This window comes from Aquila chrysaetos, unplaced genomic scaffold, assembly GCF_900496995.4.
Source record: "Aquila chrysaetos chrysaetos unplaced genomic scaffold, bAquChr1.4, whole genome shotgun sequence".
Taxonomy (NCBI): domain Eukaryota; kingdom Metazoa; phylum Chordata; class Aves; order Accipitriformes; family Accipitridae; genus Aquila; species Aquila chrysaetos.
Window position 1 is genome coordinate 64461 of NW_024470402.1, and position 25642 is coordinate 90102.

Here is a 25642-nt window from a genome sequence, read left to right on the forward strand (position 1 = left end):
AGGACCTGCTGTCCCGCATGCACTCTGCCGGTCCTTGGAGGCCTCCTCATGCCCTGCCTCGTGGGCTTTCCCCAGCCCTGCCTCATTTCTTTTGCAGTGGGACCAGGCTGTACAACTCTGTACAAGAGCACAGTGGGGGAAGAGACCGCCAGGCAGAGGTGGGCAACAGGCCCTGCCAGGAGAAGAGCCAGCTTTGAGGAAAGCTGCTTCATGCTTGGCAGAAGGCCAGGGCACCACAGAGCAGCCATGGGGGCTTGGGCACTGGCTGCTGTCCTTGGGCTCCCTGTCTGGTGGGGATCTGGGGCTGGTGGTGAGAAGCATGAGGACCCTGGTGTGTGGCCTGGCCAGGCTGATTTCAACATCAGCCTGTGAGTCACCTTAGCCCTGCACACCTCTGTAACTGCTGGGCTGTGCAGGGCACTGTTTGGGGGGTGGAGGGTGTGTAGGTAGAATTCCCTTCTGCACAGGTTTGTCAGCTGTTGACCTCTCAGAGCCTCCAGCACCACCGGGCTCCTCATTGGGGGATAGCAGTGGTTGGGCTCCCCATCTGCAGGACCTGCTCTGAGGCCAAGGGGCCATACCTGAGCAGAGATGCCAGAATGCAGGGCCTGATCTCCACTGGCTGTGGAGGAGCTGAGTATGCCTTCCTCAGCTTCAAGAGGCAGTGACTGCAAGGGACCCATTGCCCTGTCTCCCACCCAACCAACCCTTCCTCTGGTAATGATGAAGAGTTCACTTGCGTCCTCACCTTCTCCCCTCCGCCACAACCAAAGGCAATGCCTTTCGTCCTTGGCACCACGAGACAATGTCCACCAAGAAAAGGATTACGTGGAGGCAGAGGCTGTGATGCGGAAAACTTTAATAACTCCGAAGAGGGAAGGGAGTTCAATTCTAGAGGCTGCCGGTGCAGGGAGAGCAATAGCAGCTGCTGAAAGTCTGCGCCCATTGCCCATGGTGGAGATTCCTGCAGGACATCCATTTGCTTGCAAACCGCAGAGAGAAGCGGGGTCAGCAGATGCCCCAGGTTGGGTCTGGGGATCTTACGGCCCAGAAGAACAAAAGAAGACAAGAAAGAGATGGGAGGTAGTGGAAGGCAGGGGACTTTAGACTTTGGCCATGTTTTCAGAGGGCCTCCGCTGCCCTCCTTTGGAAGGGCAGCACTGGATGTTCAGCCTCTCTGAAATGAATGGCCAGGAGCTCCGTCCTCACTTCAGCATCAGCTGCTGGTTTTGGGGTGGTCCTTGTCCGGGCTGTCACCAGGGGCTTTAGCAGGGGGGCACCTTCTGCCACAGTAGCGGCTGGTGATGCAGGAGAGGTCACAGCACCCGGAGTTGATGGGCACTCCCTGAGAGCTGAGGATGCTGCCAACAGCAGCGGAGGTGGAGGAGCCCACAACGGTGTTCTGCGGGAAGGAGCTGAGGATGGGGCCGGGCAGGGTCACCACCACGGGCGAGGGCTCAATGACAACAGTGGAGTTCTGGCACTGCCTGACACAGGGCTCATTGCAGCTGTTGGCCAGTGGAGTCGGGCCACAGGGCTGACAGGGCTGGCACTGGTTGTAGCAGGACATGTCTCAGGTCCAGAAGTTTACCTGGGAGAGAGGGCAGAGAAGAATCACAGCCCGGGTACATGCGAGAAGCTGTCTGCCATGAGTCCATCAGCAAAGTCAAAGGTACCTGCTGAGCTGGGAGGTAGAAGCTGGGCAGTGAGGCAAAAGGGTTTCTCAGCCTTGTCCAGACACGATACTGCAAAGTGTCACCAGGCCCAAAGAAGCTGCTGACTATCTCTTTAAATAAGAGCCTCCTCAGCCAAGTCCCAGACACTCTCTGAGTGAGACCTTCACCTTCTTTCCCCCTCCCACGACAAGCAGCACCATGACCCAGCATAGGATTGAGGAGCATGCATGTGCATGAGCAGAAAATAACATGAGGAAAAGGCCTTCAGACTCACCTGGTTCCCAAGGAGAAGGACGTGGGAGAGGTGGATGAGAGAGCAAGGAGCTGGGCTGGCTTTTATGGTGGCCCTGACCTGCCCCAGGCCCAGAGGGAGCTTCTACGGAAGTGACAATTTTCTAAGGTGCTCATGATGAACGGAAAACACCCCAGCTAATGACATGGGCTGGGTGGTTGTTTTCCCCGGATGACACCTTTTCATTTCCTGGCTTATGCCGTACCCATTCCCTCATGGAGGCTTCTTCTGAGTGCTGGGATTGAGAGGCCCCAGGATTTCCAGGAGAGGAATGCGACGTTGCTGGCAGAAGACTCAGTTCAGGTGCCGGATGGGTGCAGTGCAGGCAAATGATGTTGGCCTGGGGCACGCTGCTGGGGTTGCCTGTGGCCACATTGACAGGAATGGCCCAGCTGCTCCCAGCCCTGCAATCCTTGGCTGGTCACCCAAGGGCTTCCCTGTGTGAGGACGTGCCGTGTCTTTCTTTTTGCCTCCCTCCCTCCTTCCCAACTTGCTCCAGTGTTCACTTGTGGTCAGCTTCCCAGGGCAGGTGGGCTGCACTGCTGGGTTTCAATCCTCTTCCTCCCAAACCTGCCCTCTGGAGAAATTTGTTGACCTCTTTGGGCATCTTACTGGCAGGGGATTACAGGGATCACAAGGGCCCTTAAGGCAAACTGTTTTTCTGAGCATGCTGGGCCAGTGAACACATCTTCCACAAGGGTAGAAGATGACCACCGGGAAGGCACTTCTCGGTTACTGCAGCCCCCCACAGGGCAAGAGGCGGCTGAACACAATGAGGTTTTTTCCCTGCAGAGGCTGCCTGCTGCGCTCCCAGGTCCTGAAGGAGCATTTGAGAGTCCATTTTGGTCCCCACTCAGAAACGCAGCAGGAGTTGAAGGAGGCAGAAGTTCGCCCCATGGCTTCCATGGAGCATGTCAGGCACTCACCCTAACCCTAACCTCTGGCCGAGGCTCCAGAGATCTGGAGCTAGACCGATATATTGATTTACATCAGACATCACTCACTACATGAAGCTCATGACACATTTGTTTGGGGTGTAGAGCAAGTTTTTCATCATTTGCACCAGCTATTTGAACCTGGTGGTTATGCTCATCTCCATCTTGAAGCGGTCAGCAGGCATGACTCTATATTCTCCTGCTGTGACTTTAAACACTGTGAACATTGTGACATTTTTAGACTGGGTCAGAACTCTCCAACCGAGTGAGAGAGCTGTGTTTTGATCAGACTTTCCACCTGGCTGTCATTATTGTAAAAGCCTTTGGGCGTGGGGTACGCAAAACCTGCAGTCTATCCCCCATTCCAAAATTAGAGACAAAAAAGCGGTGCTAAATAGTAGCAACAATTATCTCTGTTTTGCGGGGAGTGACATGGCACTTAGAGCCACAAGGGACCTGAGAGGCAGAGAATTGTTATGCAGAACAAAAGAGCTACAAGCCAAACTGGGGTGGTCTGTGCAGAGGAAAGCCATGCTGAATGACATCCCCTTGTTTGAGGGCATGTTAACATACGCACCATCCTCCTGTCAGAGGCGGAAAAGGATTGGGGGAGCTTTAAACCAAGCGACAAGCTCAGATATTCCAAGACCTCCTTTTACATCTTTATTATGGTGTGAAGGGTGTCAGGAAGGTGTCTGGAGTGAGAAACTCTTGTGAGCTTTATCATACATTGCATAACCATGGCCATAGCTATCAATGCTGTTGATGGCACTGCCTTCTCCTAACTCTGCATTTGGCCTGGGGACAACGAAAAGGTGCCCCAGTTGCTGGCTGTTGTGCAGGTCTGGAGAACGCTTACAGAGGTGCAAAGCCATAGCTGTTAAAAGATGTTGATTGTTTGGCTATGATTTTCTGTGAGAAGTTTAAAGCCGAGGCAGAAGAAGAGCACGAACGTAAAGTTGGAAGTGCGGGGTGTGCTATAAACAAATCTGTAATGTAAACCCGCACCAGTGTTTCACACCCGTGAACAAAAATCCAGAAGAAGGGTGGGGCTATATAATCTGTGACAGGGAGTGTGCGCAGGAAACTGGGATACATGACCTGAACTCCATTTTTCCTGTGGAGATACCACTGGATGGATGTATCTATGTGCAGTTTGCTTGAGTATTCCCTGGCCTGATCCTCTTCCACCAAGGGTACATCTTTCTCTTGTTCCAGACTTTCCCACTGGGCTCAGGGACCTGGGATTCTGAAGGCTGCTCTTGCTAGTAAAGATTGAGGCAAAGGCGGCATTCAGCACCTCAGCTTTTTCCATGTCACCTGTGTCCTTACAGAAGCCTAGTTGCCATTGACATCCGTGGCCAGATTCAGTTCCAGTTGCGCTTTGACTTTCCTAATCTCATCCTTGCACGTTTAGGCAGTGACCGTTAATCCCTCCTAGGTTACCTGTCCTTGCTTCCACCTCCTGTATGCTTCCTTCTTGTGTTTTGGTTTTGCCAGGAGCTTCTTGTCCATCCACATTGGCCTCCAGACATGTTTGCCTGACTTCCTCCTCACTGGGATGGTCTGCTCTTGAGCTTGGAGGAGGTGATCCTTGAATATTAACCAGCTTTCCGGGCACCCTCTGGCTTCCAGGGCCTTATATGAGGGGACGTTTCCAAGCAGCTCTTTAAAGAGCCAGAAGTCTGCTCCCCTGAAGTCCACGGCTGTGAGTTTGCTCTTAACGCTCCTCCCCTCCCCTCAGGATCCTGAACTCCAGCCTTTCGTGGTCAATGCAGCCCCGGCTGCCCTTGAGCTTCACATCCCTAACAGGCCCTTCCTTCTTGGTGCATAGGAGGTGCAGCAGACCTCGTTGGTCTCGCTGCATCCTCTATCGCTTGGGTGACGAAGGTGTCTGGGGAGGTCCCTGCTGACTGGAAGCTGGCCAATATTATTGCGATTTACAAGAAGGGCATGGGGGAAGGCCCAGGAAACTGCAGACCTAGTAGTCTCACCCTCAGTCCCTGGAAAAGTTGTGGAGAAGATCGTGCTGAGTGCTATTGAAAGGCTTTTTAAAGAGCAATGCGCTCCTCAGGAACAGTCAACATGGGTCCATAAAGGGAAAGTCCTGTTTAACTACTTTGATATCCTGCTATGAGAAGGTCACCTGCCTCGTGGATGAAGGGAAGGTGGTGGATGGAGTTTTTCCGGCTTTCAGTAAGGCTTTTGATAACGTCCCTCGCAGCATCCTTCTGGACAAGTTGTCCAACTGTGGGATGAGCAGGTACACAGTGTGCTAGAGTGAAGACCTGGCTGAAAGGCAGGGCTCAAAGGGTTGTAGTGAACGAGGCTACATCTGGCTGGCGACCGGTCACCAGAGGTGTTCCTCAGGGCTCACTTCTAGGGCCAGTTCTGTTCAGTACTTTTACCAGCGGTCTGGATGCAGGAGTTGAATGCACCATTAGCAATTTTGCCGACAATACCAAAGTGGGAGGTGCCGTTGACTCTCTTGAGGGAGAAGAGGCCTTGCAGAGGGATCTAGATAGATTGGAGCGTTGGACAATCATTAATGGCATGCAATTTAACAAGTCCAAACGCCGGATTCTGCAGCTAGGGTGGAGTAATGCCAGGCACAAGTATAAACTGGGAGAGGAGTGGCTGAAGAGCAGCCCTGCAGAAAGGCATTTGGGGGTGCTGGTTGGCAGCAGGCTCAATATGAGTCAGCAGTGTGCCCTGGCAGCCAAGGGGACAAACCGCATCCCGCGTGCATCGAACAGAGTACAAGCAGCTGGGCAAGAGAGGTGATCATCCCACTGTATTTAGCGTTGGTGTGGCCTCATCGGGAGTCCTGTGTGTAGTTCTGGGCCCCAGAATTGAAAAAGGATGTGAAGGTACTTGAATGTGTCCAGAGGAGGGCAACAAAGCTGGCAAAAGGGCTGGAAGGTATGTCCTAGGAGGAGTGGCTAAGGACTTCGGGTTTGTCTACTTTGGAGGAAATGAGGGTGAGGGGCAACCTCATTGCTCTCTACAGCTTCCTGAGGAGGGGAAGTGGAGAGGGAAGTTCTGATCTCTTCTCCCTGGCATCCAGTGTTCGGACACGTGGGAACGATTCCAAGCTGCTCCAGGGGAGGTTCTAACTTGACATTAGGAAGCATTTCTTTACTGAGAGAATGGTCAAACAGTGGGACAGGCTTCCTAGAGAGGTGGTCAATGCCCCAAGCCTGTCAGTGTTTAAGAGGCATTTGGACAATGCCCTTAGTAACGTGCTTTAACTTTTGTTCAGCCTTGAAGTGGTCAGGCAGTTGGACAAGATGACCGTTGTAGGTCCCTTCTAACTGTAATATTCTAGTCTGTTCTATTCTATTCCTTTCTATTCTATTCCATTCTATTCTATTCCTTTCTATTCTATCCTTCACCTTGCTCAGAGGTGGCACTTACCTTAACACTAGGTGGAGTCACTGCCTGCTTCTGCCCTGCAGCTGGGGTCTGGGGCTCATCAAGCTGCCAGAGAAAATCCTGTCTATCTCCCTGTCACCTGCTCTGATGCTGCGCAGCCAGCTTACTTGCACCTGCTTGCTGACTGACGAACGCTGACCACTTGCTGTCTGTTACGCCTGAGCATATTCTGTGTTGTTACAGTTCTGGCAACTGCAGTATCAGGGAGCGCTCTGGAAATCTCCTTTTATCAAGCTTGTGGAGAACTTAGGTTTTGCTCTTGTACTCATTGACAGGGCTTTTGGTAAAGCAGGGAGGGACTGTGTGGAAAACAATGTATCTGGTGCCTGCAAATGAACTGGAGCAGCTATGGCTGCTGCCATGACCCAGGGAAGACGTGAGGGCTGATAGCGCCTACTCTTTGGCTGCTGAAATGAGGAACATCCTCCAGAAACCAGGTTTTTATGGCCTATGGGAAAGCTAAGGGTTCTATGGCCACTCTTCAAAAGTACTTGTCCCACGAGAAGCAGAGCGATCAGAAAAGGGGGAAAATAACTCCAGCTTCTCCAGAAGAAATCAAGACAGAGGTGGAAAAGCCCCTGGAGACTCCTGAGGATGCCATCCCTGCTGTTCAGGAAGTGCCTGATAATATGCATCCATGGTATTGGAAGAATGCACAAGTGCCCCTAGGTAAAGTACAACAGCAGAAGCCTATATCTTCTTGGGAAAACCAGGGAGGTTTTGTATACAAAGGAGATGGCATGAAGAGGTCCAGCCTGCTTGATTTAGTCCAATGTGTCCTTCTGACTTGTGGCTCATCTGAGAAGACCTAAAGGCTGGAATGTTTTTACGAAAGCCGTGGCTGGTAAAAACAGGGACAGGTCACGGATCCTGCTGATTGCAGAATCAGGTCCCACTGTCACTGCTATATCTTCACAGAGCTGGGGATATCTCCTCTCACGTGGCGCCTTTCCGGACCAGAGTTGGGTTGTGGCACTTGTGAGGCTGCAGAGTTCCTGGGCCTGCAGAAAGCTGCTCCTTGCTGGGGGAACACAAGGCACCAAAGAGCATCCGTGTGTGGTTGGTCACCAGTCACTGTCTTGGGCCTGCCTTCACCCGAGGGGGGTGGTTGGGTCACAGGGACAGGGGACTCCAGCGTGTGGCCTGCTGTAGCTGATACCAATACTAACTTGTGAACACCTCAGCCCTACACATGTAGGCAAGAGGTGGGCCATGCCAGAAGCTGTGCTGAAGGGTGATAGGGCTGCACGGGGAAGCAACATTGTCTTCTGAGCCTCCTTGCCCAGCACAGCTCCAGCCAAAGCAAGAAGAGCACTCTTCCCCAAGAGCGTGGGGGACTGCTGACCTCCTCGGGGACTCCCACATGCCCACAGTTCCTCTCTGGAGGACAGAAGGTGTCAGGATTCCTGTTCACATGACATGCTCCAGGGCCAAGGGAGTATTTCTGAGCAGGGTCGCAGCAAGCCAAGGCATGATGGCCATTGGCTGTGGAGGAACTAGGGTTGTCTCCCTCAGCTTCAAGAGGCATTGCCTGGGAGAGGACTCGCTGCAGTGTGTCCCACTGTATTGGTTTTGTGTGGCAAGGTTTTGGTAGCGGGGGGGGTTACAGGGGTGGCTTCTGTAAGAAGTTGCTGGAAGCTTCCCCTGTGTTCAAGAGAGAGCCAATACCAGCCGGCTCTAAGACTGACCTGCCGCCGGCCAAGGCCGAGCCAATCAGCGATAGTGGTAACGCCTCTGTGATAACATTTTTAAGAAGGAAACAAAGTTAGGACAGGCAGATTCGGAGAGAGGAGTGAGAACATGCAAGAGAAACAACCCTGCGGACACCAAGGTCAGTGAAGAAGGAGGGGGAGGAGATGCTCCAGGCGCCGGAGCAGAGATTCCCCTGCAGCCCGTGGTGAAGACCATGGTGAGGCAGGCTGTCCCCCTGCAGTCCATGGAGGTCCACGGTGGAGCAGATCTCCACCTGTAGCCCGTGGAGGACCCCACGCTGGAGCAGGTGGGTTTCCCGAAGGAGGCTGTGACCCCGTGGGAACCCTGCGCTGGAGCAGGCTCCTGGCAGGACCTGCGGATCTGTGGAGAGAGGAGCCCACGGAGCAGGTTTTCTGGCAGGACTTGTGACCCCGTGGGGGACCCACGCTGGAGCAGTGTGCTCCTGAAGGACTGCACACCGTGGAAAGGACCCATGCTGGAGCAGTTCGTGAAGAACTGCAGCCCGTGGGAAGGGGCCACGTTGGAGAAGTTGGTGGAGGACTGTCTCCCGTGGGTGGGACCCCACGCTGGAGAAGGGAAGAGTGTGATGAGTCCTCCCCCTGAGGAGGATGAAGCGGCAGAAAACAACGTGTGATGAACTGACCGTAAACCCCATCCCCGTCCCCCTGTGCCGCTGGGGGGGTTAGTAGAGAAGCCGGGAGTGAAGTTGTGCCCGGGAAGAAGGCAGGGGTGGAGGGAAGGTGTTCTGAGATTAGGTTTTCTTTCTCATTACCCTACTCTGGTTGATTTGTAATAAAGTGAGTTAATTTTCCCCAAGTTGAGTCTGTTTTGCCCGTGACGGTAAGTGGTGAGTGATGTCTCTCCTGTTCTTATCTCGACCCACAAGCTCTTTGTTGTATTTTCTCTCCCCTGTCCAGCTGAGGAGGGGGAGTGATAGAACGGCTTTGGTGGGCACCTGGCAACCAGCCAGGGTCAACCCATCACACCCACCCTCCAATGCCTCTAGGAGTGATGAAGGGTCCCCCTGTGCCCCCACCTAATTCCCCTCCAAAGCAATGGCTTTGACCCTCAGCAGTCAGTATGCAGCTGGAAAGAGCACCCAAGGGGCACAGGTAGGCTTGCAGCAATTTTTTAATGACTCTAAAGAGGGAAATGAGGTCACTCCAAGGGGAGGCCCCCAGTGCAGGAAGGAGCAGGAGCAGCCAAGAATCTGTTCCCCTTTTCCTGTGGCAGAGTTGCCCCCGGCCATCTGTTGACCTGCCTGGCAAAAGGGAGACAGCCTAGCAGGGCACTCCAGGCTGGTTTCTGGGGTCCTCACAGCAGGCTTTGAGGGGAGCACAAGACAACAAAGAAAAGAGAGAAAGGGTGAGTGGAAGAGAGGAAAGGTAGACATTGGCCACGTTTTCAGAGAGCCCAGGCTGGTCCCTTCCACGCTGCCCTTGCAGGGCAAGCCAGAGGTGACCAGCTAGTCTGAAAACAACAGCATGAATTTTGATCCTCTGTCCAGCAGCATCTTCTGGGTTCCTAGGAGTCCTTATGGGAGGCCGTTGCGAGCATCTTTAGCAGGGGGGGCACCTTCTGCCACAGTAGCGGCTGGTGATGCAGGAGAGGTCACAGCACCCGGAGTTGATGGGCACTCCGTCACAGCTGAGGATGCTGCCAACAGCAGCAGAGGTGGAGGAGCCCACAACGGTGTTCTGCGGGAAGGAGCTGAGGATGGGGCCGGGCAGGGTCACCACCACGGGAGAGGGCTGGATGACAACGGTGGAGTTCTGGCACTGCCTGACACAGGGCTCGTTGCAGCTGTTGGCCAGCGGGGTCGGGCCGCAGGGCTGGCAGGGCTGGCACTGATCACAGCAGGACATGACTTGGGGCTGGAGGTGCACCTGGGAGAGAGGGCAGGGAGGAAGCAAAACATGGGGAGGCGTGAGGAGCATTCTGTCACCACACCACGAGGGAGCCAGAGAATATGCAGGGCCAGGAGATGGAGGCTGTGCAGAGATGTCTGAGGGCTTCTTGGCCTCATCCCGCCAGGGCCCAGAAGGAGCCACGAGCTCCCATGCGGCTACTGCCTAGCCCTGAGTCCAGAAGGCACCTGAGTACAGCCTTCAGCCTCCCTCCATGTCTAACCTTCTCCCCACTTCCCTCTCCCATGACAAGCAGCCCCATGATGTGGCACTAGAACCAAGCTGGTGTCAGCTGAGAGGCCCACTGAGGTGAGACCTGCCTTTAGAGAAAGCAGAGAAGGAGAAGGGGTTTGAGACTCACCTGACTCCCAAGGAGATGGAGGCAAGAGAAGTGGACGAGAGAGTGAGGAGCTGGGCTGGCTTTTATCACGGACCTTGACTGCCCCAGGCTGCCAGAGGCATCCCTTGCAGAGGTGATTATTTTCTGACAAGCTCATCTTGAATGCAAAACATCTCACCTAATGCTATAGGCTGTGTTTTGGCTCCCTGAATTGCTGTCGTTTCATTTCCTGCTTTATGCCAGGCACATTCCCCAGTGAAGGCATCTTTTGTGTGACAGGATGAGAGGCCCAAGCATTTCCGGAGCAAAACATGTCAGCGTGGGCAGAGGGACTCAGCTCACATGCTGGAGGAGTCCAGTAAAGGACACTCAAGGTAGACTAAACAGCTGGCTTAGACAACACACACACACACACACACACACATCCAGACCTCTAGTCATGTAGAGCCGATTGAGAAGGCTCAAGACACCCCAAGAGAGGCTATCCACACTATCCAGGGCCGCCACACAAGTCTTGGACTTGACAGAGTCAGGGGGAAGACTGATCTGCAGTTGGTGAGAGCGGGAGGTGCAGCTGATGAGAGTAATGTGCCCAGCTTGAAACCCTTTCACCCCCACAAAAGCCCTTTCCCTGCTCTCTGTCTGTCCCTGAGTAGCGTGGACGTGCCTATGGGGTTTAGCCATGGGATGGAGGTGCTTGTAGGCTCTGGTAGGACAGCCTGTGGGTTCACTTCTGATCGCGTGATGAAGCAAGCCATGCGCACGTGACCAGGCATGCAGGCCTTGCTGTGAGCTTACGCTAGCTGGGCAGTTCAGAGGCCACGACTGGTCAATTACAGGATCAGTGTCTCCAGAAAGATGACTTGTCTCGTTTACCATGGACGTCTGCTTTGGGATGGCATAAGTCCCCTGTGTGGGCTGATGTCTCTTCACGGACTGTGGGAAGAGTCTGTAGAATCTTTTAGAGCAGGTCCAGAGGAGGGCCATGAAAAGGCAAATGTATCTGCTGGACAACCCCAGCTTCTAACAATGTTTTACTAGTTGCAGAGGTGACAGCATGCCCCGGGGCAGCCAGTCCTGCTCTGAGGGTACAGTGCTGGAGGGAGGGGTCCTCAAAATATAGGGGGGCACCATCCTTCCCACCGTGAGCTGAGTAGATATGGAAAGAATATTTTCCCCCACTGCATATTTAAAGTCTTTCCTGCTAACAGATCATGGCCTGTGAGATATATTGGGGCACTCTTGGAGCCCACCCCAAGCTGTAAGTAGTAGGTTCCCTGCGGGCTGCAAGGTTAGAAAGCCTTTTCCAGGTAATTCTTCTGCCCCTCCCTCACCCCGATTTTGTTAACATTCCACACTTGATTCTTGCGGTAATGGGGCAGATTTCCATGAATTAGGGTTACTTCTGCCCTGGTATCTAGCAGAGCCACAACCTGCTGGTCGTTATTCTGGCTCCACAGTGTTACAAGCAGAACACAAGGGCTATGTTCATTCCTGCCCATGCCTGTCCCTGCCCCTGTCCCTGTCCCTGTCCCCGTGCTGATGAGGGAACGTCCCTAAACTGGGCTTGTTTGCAAGGAAGGGGAGATGCCAGCCTGTGTGCCCCACGCCCACACCCCACCATTTCCTGCCCAGACCCCTTTGAGCTGCTGCTCCTGCATCTCATGTGGGGCCGCTGCTTCAGCTCCCAACATCCTCGTAGCCCCTTCAAGCATGGTAGTAACAACAAACACAGCACTAGTTTTCCTTGCCTTTTGCTTGCCCTACCCCCTGTTTCTTGAAACAAGCTCCTAGTTCAGGTGGGCTGGGACCTTCAGCTAATTCCTCCTCACTTTCCCAATTCACCAAGAAAACCACCTAGGCCAGGTCTCTTGTGACTGTTCCACTGTCCCCTTCTCTGTGCTGATTGCCCTCAGCTCTCACAGGCTTAGCTCCACTTTCCAGCCTCAACGCATACACCAGCATGGGCGACTATTCCCTGCTGGTCCCATCCATGCATGCTGGCCATGGCCCCTAGACTGAGCAGTGGAGGGGAGAGGAAGGTGGAGCAGCAGCTATCGGCCATCCCAAGGGCTGTTCCCTTCTTTAGCCCTCTTCCCATTCCGCAGAGCAAAATCATCTTTTGGAACCCAGCACCACCCTCTGTCACCCCAGTGCAGCTCCAACCATAGCAAGAGGAACACTCTTCCTCAAGAGATCATGTGGCTGCTGAGCCCTGAGGGCCTCCTGCCTTTCTGGGTGTTTGTGGGCAGAGACACAGCAGGGCAAGGCCTGATCGTCACAGGCGGCAGAGCAGCCAGGGAGGACTTCCTCAGCTCCATGAGAGGGTGCCCCAAAGAGGATCCACTGCAGGGTGTGGAGCCTCTCATTCCTCTGTGGATGGAGAAGAGTCTCCTTGTGCCCTCACCTCCCCCATCCACCCCAGAGGAACATCCTTCTGCTTTGGCAGCTTGGCGAGTGTCCACAGGGGGAAGGACCACAGGGTGGCAAGGCTTGAATGCAGCAGAGCTTTAATGAGTCAAAAGAGGGCAACGACTTCACTCCAAGTGGAGGACAGAAGTGCAGGGAGCGCCGGGAGCACCCGAGAGTCTGGAGTCCTTGGCCATGGGAAAGTTCCTGCATCATGCCTGCCCTGTGGAAGGAGAGGAGACAGATGGTCCCTACCAGGTTGCTGCTGGGGAGACGGTGTGGGCAAGGGGATAGGCAGCAACAAAGAAAAGGGAAAGAAAGGCAAAACCATTCAGGTATACTGAAAAGAGCATCCAAAAGACTGGTCCTCTGCCCAGCACCATGTTCTGAGTTCCTCAAGGTGTCACCCTGGGGCTTTTCCAGCATCTTTCTCTGGAGATGAGGCACCTCCTGCCTAGTAGCATCTGGAAATGCCAGAGAGGTCACAGCACCCAGAGTTGATTGGCACTCCGTCACAGCTGAGGATCCTGCCAACAGCAGCAGAGGTGGAGGAGCCCACTACGGTGTTCTGCGGGAAGGAGCTGAGGATGGGGCCGGGCAGGGTCACCACCACAGCAGAGGGCTCAATGACGACAGTGGAGTTCTGGCACTGCCTGACACAGGGCTCGTTGCAGCTGTTGGCCAGCGGGGTCGGGCCACAGGGCCGGCATGGCAGGCACCGGTTGTAGCAGGACATGTCGTGGGGCTGGAGGTGCACCTGGGAGAGAAGCAGGGGGGAAGTAGAGCACAAGGGTGACTGAGGAGCAGCCTGGTTACCCTGTCACAAAGGAGCCAAGGCCAATAATGAGTGGGGAGCTGGAGGCTCGGCCAGAGACACGCAGTCTTCATTGGCCTACAAAGAACTGCCTGACCCAGGGAGGCTCTCTCCTAATTCGTAAACCAAAAGGCCCCTTAACTATGTCCCAGCCTCTCTCTAAGCAGTCCTTCTCCCTGCTTCCCCCTCTCAGGACAAGAAGATCCAAACCCCAGCACAGGCCAGAGCCAGTATCAACTGAGAGGTCCATCGAGGAGAGATCTCACTTTGGAAGAGAAGGAGAAGGGGCTTCAGACTCACCTGGTTCCCAAGGAGAAGGAGGCAAGAGCAGTGGATGAGAGTGCAGGGACTTGGGCTGCCTTTTATACCTGCCCTTCATTGCTGCAGGACCAGAGGCACCCTTTGCAGAGGTAACAATTTTCTGACAAGCTCATCTTCAATGCAAACCGTCGCAGCTAATGATATGGGCTGTGCTTTGGTTTCCTCCACTGCTGCCTTTTCATTTCCAGATTTGTTCCATGCCCATTCCCCAGTGAAGGCTTCTTCTGAGCAGCGGGATGAAAGGCCCAGGATTTCTCAGGCAGGAATGCAGCAGTGCAGGCAGAAGACACAGCTCAAGTGCTGGACAGGTCCAGAGCAGGCAAGTGACATCAGCCTGGCGCACCCTGCTGGGGCTGTTTGAAGTGTCATTCTCAGGAAGGAGCTCCAGCAATGCTCAGCTGGATGTCATGGGCTCCCGTGCATGAGGACGTGCCATGTCCTGGTCTTTCCTTCCCTCCTCAGCTCACGCTGATGGTCCCCTGTTCTTGCCTCCCCAGGTGTGTGCGTTGTGCTCCTAGTTTTTGACCCCCTCCTGCCTAACACTGCCCAGTCCCCAGGGGTTCCTCAGCAGGGTCCATGGTTCATGGTGTTCTTGTGTGTGCTCTTGTCTTGTGGGTACTTGTAAGCAACCAGGTTTGTGTGGATGCACGTGGGAGCACATGTATGTGTATAACCCCAAACTGGTGTGCATGGGCCCGTGTCTGTGCGTCCTTGTGTGTCCCTCATCACGAGGGAATATGCTGCTCATGGCAGGGACACTCTCCACTGCTCTCTCCATGAGCACCACAGAGCAGCAGGTTCCCAGGGTCAGGAGGAGCCTGAGTGCAGCTGAGTGGTGATGGCACCAGACTGCTAGAGAACTGTCCAGGGAAGAGGCACTGAAATGCAGCCACTGTCTCCTGAGCCCTCCTTTCCCTGCCCCTCCAAAGCTCACGCTCCGCTGCTGCTGATCGCAGGCCCCAGCAAGGATGGTTTCACACCAGTTTTGATCCACAGTTTAATTCAGGGTAAACAATATTGGGAATACCTCAGCATGGCTGGCAGTCCTCCCTGCCTGCCCCTCCAGGCCAGGACACAGCGGCTCTCCGCAGGGCAAGAGAGCTCAAAAGGATGGGGATTGCTCTCTGGGGAAGGAGAAAGGCTGAGGAATCCTGCTGACCTTGCGCTGGCCATCCCTGAGTGGATCTGCTTCCAGTGCGGGGTCAGTGGTGTCTGGGGCAGTGCACAACCTCTCTCATGTCTGTGTCATGGCCAAATGTACTTGTGCAGTTCATCAGCCTGGTGCTGTGTCAGGCAGGGACTGAGACCTTGGATCAAACAGGTACTGAATGAAAGGAACACGGATCCTGATATCGCTGTGCTGTGAGTGGAAGGACAGACCCTGTGGCCTGCACAGGGAAGGCAAAGAACTGGTGACTGCTTTGGATTTCAGCCCACAAGGACCTTCCTGGCCCACATTGGAATCTCAGTCTGAGTGCCCAGCAGCTGCCCCTGGGAGGGAAGGGGCATTGGATTCGAGACCGCATCCCCCAAAGCCAGCTGCTGTCCCACAGGGGTGTCCAGAACAGACCCTCTTTCTGTCCAGGGCTGTGCACAGTGGGTAAATGTTCTAAGCCCATCTCCCTGCCTGAATGGCTGTCAGCCTGAGGTCAGGACCATCTTGGACTCAGTGCAGTCAAGGGCTTTCCCCCTTCCCTTTAGTGACCTCGGTGAGATCAGTGCCAGGCAGCTCTGCTGGGAGAGCTCAGCCAGGGCTGATTCCCCTCTCCGTGGGTCTGCTTTTGAGCGGAGGCTCTACTGCATCTGAGAGCCAACCTCATTGCTTCCTCGTGAGGTAACAGGCACCGTGGAAAAAGGGAAGGGCAGGGCAGGTGTGTACCTAGAGTTTAGCAAGACCTTTGACAGCCTCTCCTGTACTTCCTTGATGACCAAATTGGAGATGAATGGTTTCAGTTAGAGGACGACAAGGTGGGTGGCAAAAATGGCTGTACTGCCAGGCTCAGAGAGTTGTGACCATGGTGCAAAGCCCAGCTGGCCAACACTCATGGATGGGGTGTAGTATTCGGGATCCTTAGTAGGACCAATGCTCTTTAATGTTGTCAGGAATGTCATCAGCAATAGGGTAGAAATAATAATGAGAATAGGAACGTCTTTCACAGGGAGGTTGTGCAATCTGCATTCTGGGAGGTGTTCAAGGCTGGACAGAATGTGACCTGGAGCAACCTGAGATCTAATGGGATCTGTTCCGAGCAGAGGGGTGATCCATATGACCTCTGCAGGTCCCTTCAGACCTGCGTTCTGACTCAGTGATTCCCCCTCTGCCCTGCCATGCCCTGAACCCTGCACTCCCATGGACACATGTGTCCTCAGAGCCCCTTGGCCAGAGCACAACTTTTAGGCGTTGCACCGGGAGTGCAGAGAGGCAGCTGAAGGGAGGGAGGCTCTCAGCCTCCTCCCTGCCATCCGCAGGAAATCAGTGGCTGCTGTTGGCAGCCCCTGAGCTCGGAGACAGCTCTGGGAAGCTGGTCCGTCTCCTGGGTCAGGGCCCTGCTGCCGTGCCAGGCTGCCGCTGGCGCTGCGCAGGCTGCTTCTTGCTGGGGAGGTGTCCTTGCTGGAGGAGCGGGAGAGGGCATTTCCCAGGCGACAAAGTGGCGCCCGTGCAGAGCCCCTGCGCCCTCTCAGCCCGGGCGGCGCCGGCGCAGGGCTCAGCCCCGGGGCGGAGCGGGCGGAGGCGGCGGAGAGGAGGCGCCGCGGCCGGAGCAGAGAGCCGGGGCTGGCGGGGGGCAGCGAGGCGCGGGCGGCGGAGCGGCGGGATGCGGCGGTGCCGGGGCGCGGGGCTGGCGGCGCTGGCCGCGGTGCTCCTGGGTGCGCGGGGCTGGCGGTGGTGGACGCGGGCGGGGGCTGTGCCCGGGCTGTTCCGCGGGGAGCCCAGCGCCAAGCCTTCCCTCTCCTTCTGCAGCGTGTCTGCCCCCCTCCCTGCCTCTCTGCCATCCCTCGTCGCCCTTCCATCCCCTCCGAGTCCTCGCTTCCTAGTCTCCCTATTTTGCCATCATCTCTGGTGGCACAAGCCTGCTTGCATGTACGCCTGCCTTTCCATGCACCTACTCTTTCCCCTGTGCATGTGGCAGTTCTCACTGCCCTGGCTATAGCCCTCTGCCCTTCACTGTAACAACCCATCTCCCCATCTGCTCCTCCTCTCTTCATCCATCCATCCATCCACCCACCCAGCTTTTGACCAATCTCTCCATGCATCTAGCATCCTTAAGCCCTCTTCCTACCCTGAAACCCCTCTCTCATCTCTCACTCTCCTTCATGTCTGTAGGCACGAGTTTGCTTTCCTGCACCACACCGTTAGTGCATACATCCTCTCATGCCCCTGTGCATTCAGCATTTATTCTTCTTCTGAATTCAACCCTTCATCCTTCGCTGCAACACACCCAACTCTCCTGTCTCCTCTCCCTCTCGCCGTCCATCCATCCGTCCCTCCATGCTCCTGACTTTCATTCTGACTCTGCATGCATCAATTTCACTTTCTCTCCCAGACCTCTCCCCTTGCCCCACACACCTGCCCCAGGACCACTCTCCATCCCTGTTGATGGGCACACGTCGCCATTGGTTCCAGTCCAGCTCTGTCTCACTGCCACTGTTCCTGACTGTTTCTCTGGGAAAAGAGCCACCAGAGCTGAGCGATCTTTGGTGATGTTTGGTCTTTCCTTCTCCTTTCTCGGCAGTGGCTGTGGTCAGAGCCCAGGTGCAGCAGGAGCCGTCGGCAGAGACCACCGAGGACACCGGCATCAGCATCAACTGCTCACACCCCAACATACAGATCACCGAGTACATCCACTGGTACCGCCAGCTCCCGGGCCGAGGCCCCGCATTCCTCGTGAGCACTCTTAAAGATTCCAAAAAGCTGACGGACCCGCCGGGGCGGCTGTCGGTGGCGGCAGACCGCCGGTCCAGCGCCCTGTGGCTCGCCCGGCCCCGGCGCGGGGACGCGGCGGTGTATTACTGCGCCCTGAGAGACACGGGGAGAGGAGCCGGGGCTGCGGCCGGGCACGAACCGCCGCGGGCGGGGCCGGGCCTGTGGGGCGGGGGCGGGGGGACAGCCCCGGGCGGGCCCGCCAGGGGGCGCTGCCGCTCCGCCCGCCGGCGCCGCCTCGCCCCGCCCGGCCCCGCCCGGCCCCGCCCGGCCCCGCCCAGTCTCGGGCCCCGGGGCGGTTCCCCCGCCCGCCCGGCACCGGCACCGGCACCGGCACCGGCACCCCCGCCCTGCCGCCGGCACGCAGACAGAAATCCCCCGCGAGAGCGGGGAGGAATCGCGACCGCAGCGGCGGCGGGGGCCGGCGGTGCCCGGGAAGGAGCGCTTGCAGCTGCCGGCCCCGCTGGCTCCCGGCGAGGAGCAGCGCCTTTCTGCTCTCCCCAGGGAGGCGGGCAGCAGAGATCCTCCTGCCCACGGGCAGCTGGGCAGCCCTCGGTCCTGCCGTGCAGAACCGGGCATTGCTGCGGCTCAACGGACAGGGCCCGAAATCTCTTTCCCACCACGAACATCACCAGGTCCTCTTGGAACAGAAAGACCTAAATGATATGGTGCCAATACAAGCCGTTTCTTTGAAACCACAACAGGAGCGGTCTCTTGCTGTTAAGTTTGTAAACAGGCTCAGACACACAATTACAAACTCAATCCCCCAGCTCCACAGGCTGCTTCTGTCGTGCCCTGCTGGTGTTGGAAAGGCATCCTGTAGAGGCAGCAGTTCTGCCTCAGCACCAACACGAGAAGGAGATACTGGTTGTCACAGACACCTTCAAGTGTATCGCACAGTGGCTAGTGTTCGGGACATAGGGCTTGTTGCACAGGAGTCCCCTTAACCTCAGGTTGAGAGCCTTTGGGTTGAAGCAAAGTCCAGGAGATAGGAGAGGAGCTTGAGCTGGGCACTTGTTGAAAGACACATCTGAGACTCAAGTTCAGACCTCAGGAGTGAGGCACAAAGAGGTCTGCTAAGTTGCCCTACGGGGCTGAAGGTCTGAGGTGAGTGGGAGCTGGAAAGAGGCCTGTGGCCATGGGGTCCTGGGCCCAGCCAGTCCCCAGTGAGGCCTGTGTGGCTGTAGAAGCTGTGAAAGTCCATGTTCACAGGCTTCAGAGGCAGGGAGGAAAGGTTCAGCCCTCTTCCCTGCCTCAGCTGGGGACTGTTGTGGCAGCTATGGTTGTATTACAAGGGGACTCCTGGCAGGTTTGCAGTCATTGGAGAGCAGAGGGCAGCCCACCGTCCTTCTGCCATGGCCTCGACTGAAAAACAGGACCCTGAAGGCCTTGCGGGAGCCGGGATGTGAATGGGGGCTGCTACGCTAATCGCCTGCTTCCTGCAGTCCCTGCCAACCGTGTGAGCAAAGGGCCCTGGGTGCAAGTGGCAGAGGAGCCCTGCTCCGGGCAGCAGACATCAGAAGACATGAAAATCAAGTAGCCCTTTTGCTTGCCTGGGTAGTGGGGTTCTGGGGCCCAGGGTGGGACAAGCAGCTGGAGATTGTGGGTAATGTGGGTAGGTGAAGGGACACAGAGGGACTGCCTGTACAACAGAGAGCTGCGTTGCCACATCCTCCCCCTGCCAGAGTGCGGGAGTGCGTCTGTTCCTGCGCGGCTGGTTTCTGCAGCAGATGCTCTTTACCAAGATGTTTCTCTTCAGGTTCCTCCTCTGTGGCTGGAGGCGAAGGGAGGGAGTGTGCGACACCTGGGCCCAGGCACTTCAGTGTGTGCCTGGTCCTTTCTCCACGCAGACGGTCCCAGGGACAGGGTGGATGTGGGTGGGTGCAGGGGTGCCTTCTCCATCTCCTGCAGAGCTGGGTGCAGGTCTGTGCAGCTGGCTAGGTGGTTGATGTCGGTAGAATTTCACAAAGGATGCCTGTCCCTCTGATTGACAGGACTTAAACCATGAGTCTGCTATCTCTCTAGAGAGCCTTGTTGTGGAAGAGGTTGGAGGACAGACCCAAAGAGGCCTGCCGGGAGCGGCAGGGAGAGAGTTTTGCTCCACCCTCTGGGCTGTGGCTTGGAGGCCTCTCTGATCTGGCAGAGGCAGAAGAGGTGAAGCTGCAAGCATCGGTTCCCTCCTGCTGACAGGTCCCTGGGCACCCCATGAAGGGAGAGCGTGACATGGTCCTGCTTTTCCTGGCAGCACTGGTGGGACTGGCAGACTTTGGTGAGATGTGACTTTCAGGCTGGGGAGAATGAGGCAAGAGTTTGTGCAGTTGGTGGTGGAAGTGGGGAGACGTGAGTCCTGTTTCCCTGGGGGATCAGGGAGTGTTTCTGTAGGCAGAGCAGGGGCTGCAGGTGGGTACAGCAAATAACGTGGGAGATGTCATGAGTAATGGGCATCAGAGGAGGAATAAGACCTCACCTTAAACTTGCAGGTACTGAGCATTCTTGAATGTGCTGCTCATACACATGAAGCCTGAAAGAGGGAAAGATGCTAGGGAACGGAGCGATGCGTCATACAGGAGCTTCTCTCCTAGACAAGTTGGATAAAATGCTACTAATCTCTGTAGGGATGGTCATAAACCTTGGGGGACAGGGAAGGCTAACTCAATGCAAGAAGAGCTGAAATGCCATACAAGGACAAGAGAAGAGCCGAGGATGCGGTGTGTCATATGGGGGAACTGTTCTAGCAAGAAGATAGCAAGAAGATATGGTCAGAGGTGGGAGAGGAACAGCTCATGTCCTCTGCTGCTGAAGGAGAGACCAGCAGTTAGCATAGATCAGAGGCAGATATGGATAGAACCAGTGGACTGAAAGACCAGTGAGTATTGCTGAAAAGCGGGATGACCTGGCGGGTGAGTAGTGGCAAGAACCTGCAGAAAGAAGTGTGCAGGGACAAACAGCTCAGCGTTTCAGAGGCTAGGAAAAGTGAGCTGCAAAGTGGGGACAGTGAGCAAGCTGATGAAGTGATAGATGGACAGGTACACAAGCAAGCGAAGCTGAAAGCCCTGTCTGGATTTACAGGTCACGCCCAAAAGGACTCTGTGCTCCAGTTTCCAGCAGAAATGACCGTCCAGGCAGGGGAGAGCACAGCTCTGCACTGCAATTTCTCCACCAGCTATGCCGATCCCTACATCTACTGGTACCAGCAGCGCCAGTCCCAGTCCCCTCAGATGCTGCTGTGGCTGAGCAAGTACAGAGCTCGTGTAGATTCAGGGAGATTCTCCTCTGCACTGACTGTGGAGACCTCCCAGGTGCTTCTGAATGTGCGGGATGCCGAGCTCCAGGACAGCGCTACCTATTTCTGTGCACTGAGCCCACACTGGTGCCCACAGCTTCCAGCACTGCACAGAAACGTGGGGGGTGCTCTGAGGAGCAGTTCCCTCCCTGCCACTGCTTGCATGTAGCTCTGAGCTCAGCCTGCCCAGCAGCAGAACCTGGGGGCTGTGGTGAGGCTGGGCTTCTGCCTCCCCAGCCTGTGCTGCTGTGAAGCATATGCCAGCATGACTTTGACAGCTGCATCTTGTCGTGGTTTCAGCCCAGCCGGTGACAAAGGACCACGCAGCAGCTCGCTCACTCCTCCCGCCCCCCTCCGGTGGGATAGGGGGGAGACGGAGGAGAGAAAAGAAAAAAACCTGGAACCTCGAGGGTTGAGATAAGGGCAGTTTACTGGGACAACGCAAAAAAAAGTTACAACAACAACAACGGTACTAATGAAAGAGTATACAAAAAAAGAGTGATGCACAGTGCAACTGCTCACCACCCGGGACCCGACGCTCTGCCACTTCCCCCACTGAAAGTCGAGAGAGCAGGAGAGCCCTCCCCCCGGCCCACTCCCCATATATATACTGGGCATGATGTCACATGGTATGGAATAGCTCCTTGGCTAGTTCAGGTCAGCTGCCCCGGCTATGCCTCCCCACCTCCCAGGTTCCTGTAAAAATTAACTCTATCCCAGCTGAACCCAGGACACATCTAGATCCAGGGTCTTTGATGATGAAAAGAGTCCAGGAAACCTGACGTGGGGCAGGGGCATTGGAGGCTGCACCATAAGCAAGCCAAGCCAGGCTTGTAAATGCCCTCTGCCTAAAATGGAGTGAGTGCTCAGGGCAAGTAACCTATCAGCTCGTCATCCTGTTCCCTTTCCCTGTGCCTCCGCTGATGGCCATAGCTGGAGAACGAAGCTTGTGGTAGGAGGCACAACTGCTCTTATGGTTTTGCCATTTGGCCACAGTAGCCCAAGAAGGGAAAAGCCCTTCCTTGCCCCACATCTGGGCATCAGCAAGTGAAAAAGACCCATCAGCCAGGCGCTGGACAAGATTCTCTGTTCAAACCCTTCCCACACTCATCCACTGCCAGAGAGTGGTCCCACTCTTTTTCATGTCTCTTCTCCTTCTCAGGGAAATCACCAGGGCTCAGCTGGGAAGGAACCCCTATGTCCCTGAGTCCATGCTGGTTTCTCTGCCCAACAGCTGGCAATCACTTCTCAGTGAACTTGTTTCCACCCATAGGCAACAGGAATGGTTCTGGGGACCTATTCTCAGGCAATCCCACCCCAGCACTGCCTGTGGAAGCTCAGCTGGAGGGTGCTGGCTTTCCAGCTGGATCCCACCCTATGAAGTGGAGACTGTTGCTCATGAAGTATCATCCAGTTCACCTGAGAAAGCCTAAGGTACTTGGTGGTTGACCTACTGCTGTTCCAGAATGGCCTGCCTCTTGCAAGTGACATGGGTCTGCTCTGCCAGCCCTGTTGGAGGCTTTGCCTGCCCCTACTCATCTCAGAGGGCATTATCTCAGGCAGCGTTGATGAGGAATGGACATCAGCCCTCAGTGTCCTGCACTCCACTGCGTCTGGGGTGCCTTGGACATTTCAGGTCCTGCTTTTGGTTGCTCTGCAGGGCTGCAGAGGGCTTCAACAATCCAGAGACACAATTCTCCCCCAAAAGCAACATCATCCCTAAGCAGGTTTGACAAGCAGTGATGGCTACCTGAGGACAGATCCAGGCTCAGGCTCTTTCTCCAGCCTCAGTGGGCTGTCCCAGGGATTTCCCAAATGCCACTGAGAAAGAGAGCACAGCTGAGAAGGGTGGGCATGAGCCTGTCCTTGGGTACTGCTGCCTGGGCCTGGCTGCAGGTCTAAGAGCCAAGTGGCCAAGGACAGGTGGATACGGGAGGTTGGTGAGTCGCCTCCAGAAGCACCATTGCTTCCAGAAGGGAGGAGGAGATGTTCAGCCCAGACTCCATCATCTCCCTTGGAGAGCTCTACACTCCGGTGAATTCAGTCCCACACTGTTCATAAAGGTGTATCTGCCATGTTGATGCCTCCTCCTTATGAAGTGGTCACATGGACCGCCTTCACTGTCAGTGTGCAGAAAGAAGAGCTTTGAGAATGTGATTCACCAGTTCTGAAATGAAAATCACAGGAAGGGGAAAAGCAAGTGCCCTTTGGAAGTGCTAATGTCCTCCCAATAAGGGTAAGGAAAGACTTGCTACCCAGCCAGCCTTTCACAGCTCTGCAGTTTGGGGACTTTGCCAATCACATTGAAGTGTTTCCACAGCAAAGCCCCAAATGGGTGGAACGATGAACTGTTAAAAACTGATGTGGGGTTTTAGATGTGCAAATGCCCAGACACATCCAGCATGAAGCACAGCAATTTGCATATGTTTAATTACAATTTGAAAAGTATATTCGGATACTGGATAGAGGGAAGGAGGGAGAGTGTAATTTTTGTGGACGGTCTTATCCTAGCAATAATGGTAGAGATCCCAGACGATCCCATATTCTGTCTTGAACCAGAGCACGATTCTGTGAAACAGCCACAAGAATGGGGCATAGATGCATCCAGAGAATGTCAGACTAAACGGAGAAATACACGCCCATTTCCTAAGGTAATGAGCCAGCTGCTGGGACTTCTTTAGGGGATTCAGACGGATCCCCGACAAAATGGAGCACTTGGCAAACTGGAATACAAACCTGTGGGAGGACCACTCCTCCAGAGTTCTGCTGGAGAACTGTTTCTGGATGGGGTTTGTGACCCTTTCCAAGCGCTGGTCTTTAGAGCACTGTGAGGCATTGTGAGTTTACCCAGGAGTGACCAGAGGGAGGTGGGAGCATTAGAATTGAGGCTCAGCCCAGCCTAAGATGGCTGTAAGATGAGTGAGATGAGCTCCCTGGGAAACTGGTGGCTTCTCACTACCTGGGATGCCCAGGTGCGCTTACACTTTGGTGAGGAACCTCTGCAGGGTAGAAGTCATGGGAGGAAGAGGATGAATCTGTTTTCTCCCACTGAGGCCCTTTGAAAAGCCACTTCACTTTTTCTGGAAAGCCCACCCCAGAGCTTGCCTCACTTCTTTGTTCCTGAGTGTGTAAATGAAGGGGTTCAACAAAGCAGTTACAACTCATGTGGCAGCAGAAGGGTGTGTGTCTGGGACCAGGCAGACTCGCCTCCAGCTACAGACACTGAGTCTGGGACCTCAGAAGTGATGTAGTAGTGAACCTGTCTCTAGGCTCACTTTAAAGTAAATACCCTCTCTTCAAAAGGCAGAGAAATGCAGACGCAACATTACTTTTCAGAGCAGCAGAACTCTCTTGCAGTTACTTGGCAATAAATCAAATTAATTTCCCCAAGTCGAGTCTGTTTTTCCCATGACAGCTATTGGTAAGTAATCTCCCTGTCCTTATCTTGACCCACAAGCCTTTCATCGCATTTTTCTCCCCCTGTCCTGTTGATGGAGGGGAGTGATGGAGCGGCTTGGTAGGCACCTGGCAGCCAGCCAAGGTCAATCTGCCTCAGACAGATAAAGCAAAGAGAGGAAGCATAGAATAGCAGTGATGTTATGGCTGGAAGTACCAGAGATGTCCTGTCCCCCTTGTCCCATGCCCTGTAAAACAATGGTGGTACAGAGATCACTAAACAGCCCAGTTCCTTGTGTGGTGTAGAAGAGAAGGAGGAGCTTTGGTGTGGCTGGAGGGCAGGGGCATCCAGCACTTCATGCTTGAGGCTGCATGGCATGCGGTGAGGGGAAGCAGTCACGTGAGGCTCCATCCACATAATGGTTCTGCATGAGATAAAAGAAAGGAATGATTTCCATGGACAACATGGGAGTGGGGGTGTCTCCTCTAGTACCCTGAGCACAGCCATTAGCTCTGCACGCTGACTGCTGTCCGCACCCATCTCGCTGAGCTGGATGAAAGGTTGCAGCCTTCCACCACCTCCCTCCCTTCACCTACCCGGCTGATCTAGGCTTGTGAACTAGGCACAGCGTGGCTGCTCAGGGCTGGGATGTTTGTGTGGTGGGGCTTTCTGAGCCCAGGCAGTGCTTAACAGCTCCAGGGGAGGGTTGGTCATGTCCATCAGTCCTATTTGAGTGGTTTTTCCTGCACTGATTTTGTGGGGACATTGCTTTGCCTGCATGGAAAGATACCATTCCCATTTTGCAGTGCTGGATTGTTGTGCTTTCTGTGGACTCGTTTCCCAGCTGGGCTCTCTTGTAGTGTCCACAACGTTTCCCCAGGGCCTCCTCTCATCCTGCTGGGTAGGTGCAGTCAGCAGGTTGTCGCCAGCATAAGGGGACAGCTCACATCCTGGGGACAGGCTGCACTTCTCCTAGTGCTAGGTGACAGTCCCCTGGGAAGGCAGAGGGCTGTGCCTGTACCCCTGAGGCAGCACAGCAAACGCACATCAGCGGCCTCTGGCTGCTCTGGCAGGGTGACCCTATGGGGAGCAACCGCAGCCCCGGGGGGATGGCCATGTCCAAAAGCCAGTAACCTACAGTGCTACGCCAGGCCCCAGCCGCTTGCTTTACAGGCCAGACAGGGGTCTGGAAAGGCAAATG

The 25642-nt window shown here is 55.2% G+C and overlaps 2 protein-coding genes, 1 pseudogene and 1 gene segment (V, D, J or C); 1 reads left to right on the forward strand and 3 right to left on the reverse strand.

Annotated features, from left to right (window-relative positions):
* Positions 1-1096: 1096 nt before the first annotated feature.
* LOC115338375 lies at positions 1097-11177 on the reverse strand. The gene is made up of 5 exons (XM_030006943.2): positions 11097-11177; positions 10720-10844; positions 10320-10407; positions 9609-9937; positions 1097-1263 (listed from the first exon to the last, which is right to left on the reverse strand). Exons 1-4 carry the CDS (start codon positions 11175-11177, stop codon positions 9611-9613), a joined length of 621 nt encoding a protein of 206 aa, XP_029862803.1. The 3' UTR covers positions 1097-1263; positions 9609-9610.
* On the reverse strand, positions 1217-2233 carry LOC115338374 (annotated as a pseudogene).
* Positions 11178-12844: 1667 nt separating the features above from the next.
* LOC115338377 (feather keratin Cos2-3-like) lies at positions 12845-17726 on the reverse strand. 2 transcript variants are annotated; one of them, XM_030006944.2, is made up of 2 exons: positions 17408-17726; positions 12845-13464 (listed from the first exon to the last, which is right to left on the reverse strand). In XM_030006944.2, exons 1-2 carry the CDS (start codon positions 17453-17455, stop codon positions 13162-13164), a joined length of 351 nt encoding a protein of 116 aa, XP_029862804.1. In that variant the 5' UTR covers positions 17456-17726; the 3' UTR covers positions 12845-13161. The 2 variants fall into 2 exon arrangements, with proteins under 2 accessions (XP_029862804.1, XP_040977888.1); XM_041121954.1 differs by lacking the exon at positions 17408-17726 and adding an exon at positions 13822-14384 and having other exon boundaries at positions 12846-13464.
* Positions 17727-19893: 2167 nt separating this feature from the next.
* On the forward strand, positions 19894-21213 carry LOC115338376. The segment is given in 2 exon segments: positions 19894-20030; positions 20831-21213. Coding segments are annotated over 2 exon segments (447 nt in total).
* The last annotated feature ends 4429 nt before the right edge of the window (positions 21214-25642 follow it).